General features: G+C 43.1%; 2 protein-coding genes across 2 annotated transcripts in view; one reads left to right on the top strand and one right to left on the bottom strand.

Annotated features, from left to right (window-relative positions):
• Nucleotides 1-2110: 2110 nt before the first annotated feature.
• On the bottom strand, nt 2111-6586 carry cnrip1b (cannabinoid receptor interacting protein 1b; the record flags this gene model as incomplete). The annotated part of the gene is made up of 3 exons (XM_079280498.1): nt 2111-2275; nt 5152-5296; nt 6408-6586. 3 exons carry the CDS (start codon nt 6584-6586, stop codon nt 2111-2113), a joined length of 489 nt encoding a protein of 162 aa, XP_079136624.1.
• A 1816-nt stretch (nt 6587-8402) lies between these two features.
• The window catches only part of kcnq5a (potassium voltage-gated channel, KQT-like subfamily, member 5a), a 75612-nt gene continuing 74642 nt past the window's right edge, over nt 8403-9372 (top strand). Inside the window, exon 1 of the mRNA XM_079279960.1 lies at nt 8403-8982. Within this exon, the coding sequence (XP_079136086.1) occupies nt 8588-8982 (395 nt within the window). The 5' untranslated portion in view covers nt 8403-8587. The remainder of the gene's footprint in view (nt 8983-9372) is intronic.

The raw sequence follows: 9372 nt of genomic DNA, 5'->3' as shown, positions 1-9372 counted from the left end.
GGAGGGGACGGTCGGTGGAGGGGGGGGGGGGGGGGGGGGGGGGGAGGTGCCACTCTACTGTACATCCGGGAACTACAGGTTGTGTTTATTTACCTCCTGACTAGGTCTGTGCTTTGGCTCCCTCCTCTGGTGATGTGGCTGTACTGCAGGACGTCCACGCTTTACTATGAAGGTGTTATTGGAACAAAACACCTGCAGGTATTCACTCGTGCTGGAAAAACAACGTGTATTTTGTATATGACGTCACGTTTTTTTGATACAGGTGTATGAATGTGTTTTTGCACCTCTGAACTTTAGTTAAAAATAAAAAAGTGAGCGTGTGAGTTTCTTACTTTGGGATTTGTAGAATATGACACCAAACAGCAGGTTGGAGCGTCACATTGATCTATATCAGTGTGCTTTTTGGGACTTTTCGGCTGTCGCCATGTCACATATTTCTGCAGTGTTTGTGATGCACCAGCAGCTTTTATTCCCATAAGTTTCCCTCTTTTGCATTGTAAATACTCTAATAAATGGTGATTGTCAGAAGTCTAAAAGTGCCCATAAGCTGCGAGTGTGGACGTGAAATGAGTCACGATGTAGTTTCCTTGATAATAGTCATTTACAGCGCTGGTTTCTTGAGTTGTCAGCACTTGTGTTGCTGAAATACACATAAAGCAGTTGATAGTGTACCGTCAGTTTAGAAGAAATAAGAGGAATGAAGACATTTTGCCACGCAAAAATATTTTCCATTTTACTGTTAACAACATTATAAACAAACAAACACTTTCACAACAAAAGGTCAGAATGTCAGAATAAGCTGAAAATAGTTGCGTTCTTTGGATAGATTTCCTTTGGCCACGTTGCTGCATACTTTCTAAAATATATTCTGCATGTTTTTAATATTGCTGCAGATGTCACGGCTCTCACACGAGGACAGATGTGGACATTTCTGCTCGGCTGGCTGATGAAATCTAAATGTCACTGAAGGACACTCTGGACTTGGCAAACGTTTTCTTAAGAAGTGACATCACGTAAGTTTCTGGCATTTTGGAATGAGACTCTTCACGCGTAGCTTCAGTGTCCATCAACACACCGTTTGTAAAAACACACACACACACAGCACTGGACACACTACATACATGTAGATCTGAACACACTTGAGGTTTTACCCAATGCCACCACCGAACAGCACTCACAACATCGTTTCATCTGCAGGTCTTTAAACACAACATTACAGGTTGTTAAGAAATGCTACATTTGCATTTTAAGGCGAGACACCAAAATGCATTTCCATTGTGCGGGTTCATTTTCAGATTTTTGTAAATTACTCTTCTATAACTCGTCTTCTTTCAGACTAGTGGAAATAAAACATTTATTTCACTACTTTGTCTGTTTACGTCTGTCGATTTCTCCTAAATTCACCAAAAGTTACCATTACATAACGCCTCATTTGCATATTTAAACATAACATTTCAGAAAACTTGTAACACAATAAATAATCCTCTTGTCAGTCATGAACTGATGAAGTTTCATGGTGATATCTATTTGTACATTTTTTACCCTAAAACTGAAACAAGAATTTTGAACCTGGCTTCATCCAATGTTCAGATTTATGTTCTGGAAATGTATGCAAATTAGATAAAGATAAAACCTCATATGCATGCTTAAACATATGTTTTTCAGAAAACTCTCAACACAATAAATACTCATCTTAATGTGAGTAATGAACTGCTGACGTTTCATGGTGATAGTTCACTTTGACTCTGTTCACCTGCAGTGTCTCCCCTTAACCTCCATAAAATGTACAATATTAATTGAAACACATCTGTTTCAGCACCATAAACAAACAAAACATCTGGAAACATCTCTGCATTTTAAATGTACTGCCAAAGGATCCAATTTGGCATTTTATCTGATGTTTTGTTTGCCGCACACAATAGAGGAAATATTGCATTTTCTTATTTCAACTCAGGAAGAAAACCTTTGGATTTGCTGATATGAGTAGATGATGACAACACAACAGGTGAAGTAGAGTGCAGCGACGTCGATCTGCCTCCTTTCAGCAACATGACGTCACAGAAAGTGTTTCCTTGCTTGAATCTCCTCTCACTGACGAATCCTTCCTCCGTCAGACGAACGTCTCCTTGTTGACCCACATGAGGGTGCGCGTGTCGTTGGGTTTGCACTCGTACTCGATGCAGTTGAAGCTGTTGCCCCACTGGCAGTGGTTCCTCTTGCTGTAGTTGTAGTACTTCACCTGCCACACCGTCTCAAACAGCCCCGCCTCCGTGAACTGAGCCAGAAACACACGAAACACACGAGAATGAGTGCGCACGAGGTGAACGGACACACTCCAGTATATCATCACGTGTGAGATCATGTGAAGGTGAAATACTGACTGAACAGATGGACACACACACACACACACACACACACGCACACACACACACACACACACACACACGCGCGCGCACACCATATCCTCCAAGGACACACCCCGGGCGTTAATTGCACATATGGCTCCGACACACACAGTCATGTCAAACTAGATAAAATGATATATATATATATTTATTTTTTATACTTTTTAGGGCCCTATTGAAATTGTATGTGGTATTATTTATGATTCTTATATTTAATCTTTGGGGGCGTTTTTGGGGTACTTGCCGTGCATGAAAACTCACCAGATTTTAGGGACTTGTCCGGTGAACTTAGAGTTTGAAAGGGATGCGTCTTTCTGTGTAAAACAATGGCTCTCTAGCGCCCCCTACAAATCGGTCCGGCCACGCCCCTCGGCCAGTATGTCCGATTGACATGAAATTTGACCCACATGTCCCAATCCGCTAGATCTAAAAAAAAGCCTCTCAGACCCCTAAGCTCCGCCTACTTAGATTTTCCGCCATGTTGGATTTAGTGTGAAACCCATTTTTGCTATGTCCTCCTACATGCTGGGTCCGACACGCCGACGCTCGCATGGCGAGGGCCGTTCATCGCTGCTTGCAGCTTTAATTAGGGCCCGAGCACCGACGTAGTCGGAGCGGAGGACCTATTGAATTTCGAATGTTTATTATTATTCTTCTTATTTTTAGTGTTTCGTCGCAAAAAGGAGGTGCTTGGGATATTGGGAAGTCTGTGAAATTTTTCACGCAAGCCAGAATTTGCGAAAATTGCAGTCTGATTGGGGTGTCCAGCTACGGTATGAAATATTGGCTCGCTAGCGCCCCCTATTGAGTAGCCCCAACATCAGGATTCACCCAGCTGTATGAAATTTGGTCGGTATGTGGAACGTGATGAGACGCACAAAAAATCCTCTTGGCCGTTTTGTCTAAACCAAACAGGAAGTCGGCCATTTTTGCTTTTATGACGTTTTTTGACCGTTTCAAGGCGTCATACTTTAACGAACTCCTCCCAGAGATTTGACCCGATTGACTTCAGATTCGGCTTGTCTGCTCTTGAGACCTTGGCAGTGAAAAGTTACTCAAAGATCAAAAAGTTATCGAACGATGTGGCCGTGGCGTGGCGTCAAAGAAACACCATTCGCCACGAAACAGGAAGTTGTTGTAACTCGGCCGTACATTGTCGAATCTGCTCAAAATCTCTCATATGTCATAACATCCTGACCCGGAACACATCTATATGATAATTTAGAATCATAGTGATAGCGCCACCTAGTGGCAACCGGAAGTTGTACGCTGTGTACTTTGACATCCTGCTCCTCACAGATTAATCAGATCCCTCTCAAATGTTGTCAAACAAGCCTTAAGACGTTGATAATGCTTCGTTGTGAAGATTGTAAGAAGTTACTGAAGGGCGGCGACGTGGCGGCTCGGCGAATTTCGATCCTTCGCCATGAACGAATAAACTGATGTAACTCGACTCCACATCATCAGATCTTTACCAGATTTCACGTGTTTGATTAGACTCCAGGCCTGAAGACATCTGCAGGCCAATTTTGAATCATAGTCATAGCGCCACCTACTGGTAACAGGAAGTTAAAGTCTTTATACTTTGGCTTGTTTCTCTTAGTAGGTAAATCAAATCAATATCAAATTTCTTCCACACAAATACAAGAAGTTCATAATGCCAGATCACGAAGCTTTTGATGTTACGTCGAACGCCGTTGCCGTGGCGATGCAGTCTTCGCCGTTAACAACGAAGGTCATTTTGAGAGGCTAAAAATGCTCGAAACATAAGCAAACTTGGCAAGTAGATTACAAGGCCGAAATGTAGTTATGGAATATGATTTTATTGGTTCAGAGTGGCAAATCGGCTCAATAGCGCCCCCTACAAAATTTCAACGAAGCAGCCCTCGCAGTACGTTTGACCTAGATGTATGAAATTTGGTGGGAACATGTATCACATATGGACTTAAATAAAAGTATATTGGGGCCATGCTCTAAACCTGCATGCAGTGTCTGACGGTCACAGAACTAAATGGCAGCATCAGCCAGAGTCCTCGCGCCGTCCGACGGTCGCGGACGTTCTCGGCCGCGCAGGCCGGAGTCCCGCCGGCACCCCGACGTGCATATTGCGAGGGCCCGCCCATCGCTGCTCGCAGCTTTAATTATATGTTGAAATTTGACCCCTTTAAAGTAAGTTACTTCTCAGAAAGGAAATAAAAATATAAGTAGCAGATAACAACTGTTTAACCCTCCCACACCTCCTAAAAATAAATAAATAAATAAAAGGTAATAAAGTATAGTTATAATCACTGGCGGCTGGTCAATAGAGGGCGCTAGGGCGCCGCCCACCTTGAGCCACAACAAATAAATTAAAATAAATAATAATAAACGATACAAATTGTCAATATTTGTCTTTTTGAAATATGGAATCACCCGGTAATATGTGTAAAATATGATATCTGCTTTTTGCACGTCTCAGCAGCTCTGAGCGCTGGAGAAACTGCCCAACGGAGGCGGGTCTATGAAGCGGTTTAGCCAATTGCTGATTGAAGATAAAAATGAGTGACATACAATTTAGCCAATCAGCATCCTCAAATAGATTCAGCTTGGGGCAGAATCGATTCTGAAACCGGAAGATTAGAATACAGACGTCTATGACTCAGCGGATCTTTTTCTTCTTCTCGGTGAATCAACTTCCCGGTACGAACACTTGAACATGACTTGAATCAGTATCTCTTAAACGTTTTAAAATGCATTGGTAACTTACCTGTATGTTGATTTGAACCGGCTGCCTCTCTCCGCTCTTGGTGTGTCCCACCCCCTCGGTGTCGTACTGGCCGGCGTAGACCACTGACTGGGGGTCTTTCGACTGCTGCTCCAGGGGGAAGGTAACCCCCCCCACACTCATCGAGCTGCAGACAGGAACACAGCGGATCAATAAACAGCTTCATGTGAGACCACCGAGGACACGTCATCAGAGTGGTAGAATATAACACACACTACATTTTATATTCAAAAAATACCAACATATTTGATTGGATGGATTACATGTTAAACGCACTTTAATAGATTATAAACCCAACAATTGTATTTAAGTGCAAAAGGTTTTTGTTTCACACCTCACTGAGTGATTAGATTAGTTTTTCCACACTCGGATATTTAGATATTCAACATTAATCCTTGTTTGAGAGATTTTGTAACTACAACAACAGTCTATTACATAATCACAAGCATGATGGAGACACAAAGCCCCAGAACCCCGGAGTCCTAATCTGTGCTGGATTTGACACGCAGCCAACTGGAGGGTTATGTTGCCTTCGAGTGCTCCTCGTACAATCGAAGCTGCATGTAGAGACATAGGACTTGGTGCAGGACTTTTGACAGAATATGTTAATACACATATATGTCAGTGTGGTAGTTACGGAGCAACACGTTTGTCTGCAGCTTGTGAATCAGGAAAACCTCAGGCTCTGAACAGCCATAAATCCTACTGTCCCTGAACGAGGCCTTAAAATCTGCACTTGCTTTCTGTTGAGGTCGCCACTGTGCTGGCACGAGAATAATTATATTATTATATTATATTATCCCCGTTAATTACAACCGCATATCATCTACATGGAAATATATTTGACCAGAAACAACTACAGACAGATATAGAGTATTAAAAACACACCACAGGCTTCAATGCCGTCACTAAATCCAAACTACCAACAAAAACAAGAGTATAAATGTCAATTATTGGCGATGCCACATTCACACATTCTTTATTATTATTTGGAAAGCTCCATTTGTCACATATGGAAATCTGCTCATTGACTGTAATCTGTCTGACAAATTAAATGATTTAATTATCATTTTGTTAGATTTTGTTAAAATAAAACGTCCGTTATATTTGTTTTACAATCAATATTTAACAGTTTGTCTCCAGGCATCAGGTTAATCCACGCCTTAAACAAATAATAATAATAATAATGTATACAGTATATTTTAATATGTACTATATATATTAAACGGGCTACCTACGTGGCCTCGACCGCTCCCGGTTTAATGACCACCTCGATTTTGTATTTGGACCCGGTGAGCAGCTTGATGGTCCGGGTCTGTCCGAACCGGGCTCCGTCGGACTTGAAGTGAACCGCCGTGTTGTTCGGGAGCATCTTCAGGGAAATCCCGATTTTGACGAGTTGAGGGACATCAGCCATGTTTCCATAAAGATATACTGTGAATATATAATATAGTGTGCTATCAGCAGGATGGGTTGACGTGTAGGGTGTGTGTGTGTGTGTATGTGTGTGCATGTGTATGTGTGTGTATGTGTATGTGTGTGTATGTGTATGTGTGTGTGTATGTGTCCGTTCAAATGCCGTGTGTAAGAAATCCACAATTGAGCATGTGTGCCGCGCTGAGCGCCGTAATCCCGCTCAACCTGCGCCCCAGATAATCCCAACCAACGCTCTCTCTCTCTCTCTCTCTCTCTCTCTCTCTCTCTCTCTCTCTCTCTCTCTCTCTCTCTCTCTCTCTCTCTCTCTCTCTCTCTCTCGCTCTCTCTCTTTCTCTCACTCTATGTGATGCAGATGTTACACACATGTGCAAAGAACAATTTATTTCATACCATTAAATATGGTCTAATCTATGCCTGTATTATTATCGTTATTATTTATGCATTAATAGTTAATGTAGCAGCCTAAATAATGTGAGATATGACACGTTTGTAATTTTTGTAATAAAGCTTTTGTGGCCTCAATATGAAGCTGTAGTTACACTAACGTGGACAGGAAGGAAACCATATGAGTGGAGATGATTGCTTCTGTCTCTACATACTAAAAGTCCAATTTATTTTGGAAATAAAAGTTCATTTCAAGAGTAATAATAAGTCCAGATATCTATATAACACCTGTAATGTCGATGTTTGACCACTAGATGTCGGGCTTTGATCACAACAGGGGAAAAACGAAACACGTATTCCTTAAAAAGTCCAGTAGGCTGTGACGTGTATTGCACGTGATGGCATCATACTGCTGGCGTCATCACGAGCTCTGGGTGGATGGAATCAGGATGTGAAAAGTTCAAATCCATAAAAAGTCAACCTCTCTGCAAAAAAACTGCTTTCACGTGAGGACTGAACCAGAAACAGGGACAGAGGGAATAGACACTTTTTAATAATTCACTTTTACAGTGTTGTTGATTAGGAAGACGGGACACATAATATCATCATCATCATCGTCATCATCACCGAGGCAGTCGATGACACTACTGGTCTGTTGTTTTTGTTTTCGATGTATATGATCAAATAAATCAATTTAGGGAAGTTAGTCACATTTGCAAAAAAAGCACTAGAATGGACATGAATGCATATGCATTCAACAATATAGACAGCAGGACATTTGGCTTGGTATTCATAACGTGTTGGAAAAGACACAAAAGTAAATACAAATGTATCGGCTCTCTACGGGTCACGTGATCACTGTTCAAGGTGACGTTCAGTCTTCAACCAATTTAGTGACGTTTCTGTGAGGGCAATAAGAGCATGCCGTGTGAATACGTCATATTTCACAGAAGTAACTTCATGTCAGTTCTTAAGTCTGACTTCAAACGAAAGAAAATACTTCATTGGATTGTTTCGGGTCATCGTGCAAATTCCTCGCCTGCGTAAAACCTGCGTCATCAGTGCATTGATGTCTCCTGACGTTGTCTTTAAATTAACATGTATTAATCAAATGTGAAAAAATCAAACATAAAGCTACTCTTGATGTCTGGATCGTCCTACTGGTCCAGTGGAGCTGGTGGTGCTGCGTCCCGCTCTCTCTCTCTGATGCGTAAAAGAGACGCATGGTCCAGGGCAGCACTGGCAGAGCGCCACACACTTTTGACAGAAAGAAGCAAGACGGAGAGTGAGTTGGGAAAGAAAGAGCGCGTGGGAGGGTGGAAGAGAGCGCCCCCCCCCCCCCCCCCCCCAGCCCTCAGCAAACGTCTCGATGGATCCACTCCTTCATAACCCCACTCTTCTCCAGATTTGCGCAGATTGACCAAAGTGTCCAAACCGGACTGTGGATCTGCTCCAAACGGGCCCACAGGATGAGAGCAGAGTAGATATTTAACTCTTCACCCACTGCTTTTATTTATTATTTGTTATTTCGTGGACAGTGAAAGTCGAAGTAGCCAAACACCCCTCTGTAGCGCGAGAGCACTCGTGCTACATGTGAATGTCTGCCGGTCTCCCAGCGCAGCGCGCTGGTGATGCCATGCTGCGGAGTCACACCGGCGACGAGAGCGGTAACGGCAGCGGCGCGGGGCTCTGGCTGAAGACCTCAACGGGACGCCGGGCGGAGGACCACGCGCTGAAGGATGTGGAGTCCGGGCGGAGGACGATGAACAACAACGCGGCGCGAGCGGCCGGGGACGGTCTCCTGTCTCCCGCCGCGGCAGGTGCGGCGGCAGCGGAGAGGAAGCAGGGCGCCCGCCTCAGCCTGCTCGGGAAGCCGCTGATTTACAGCGCGCAGAGCGGCCGCAGGAACGCGAGCTACCGGCGGCTCCAGAACTACCTCTACAACGTGCTGGAGAGACCCAGGGAGTGGGCGTTCATCTACCACGCTTTTGTGTGAGTACACTTTTAATTCATCAAAGTTCAACAAGGAGCTGAAAACTTTTCAGTCGAATTATTACAGTTTCCACACAATTGAAGGCTGAACTTAAAAAGAAAATCAAGCAATAGAAATAAAGAATATTTTTATTGAAGCTGGAATAAAATCAAAACATGCCAATATAACAGATGTGAGTTCATATGTTCTGTTGTTCCCCTGATGACGTCATGATGCACACAAGTTGTATGATTTAGTTTTTCAAGGGAAAAGTTAATGCTGACTCATTTACATTGAATTCTTCTCTCTTATGTCAATCCTTTGAGCAGATATTCACAGCAGCTCATTCTTGTCTTTTCTTTCTTTTTGTGATGTTGGTGGTTAAGATGTGCTGGCTGTGACGATTGACC

Source organism: Melanostigma gelatinosum (genome assembly GCF_949748355.1).
Source record: "Melanostigma gelatinosum genome assembly, chromosome: 12".
NCBI classification, from domain to species: domain Eukaryota; kingdom Metazoa; phylum Chordata; class Actinopteri; order Perciformes; family Zoarcidae; genus Melanostigma; species Melanostigma gelatinosum.
Note: the sequence above shows the minus strand (reverse complement) of the source record. Positions and strands in the feature narration are given on the sequence as shown.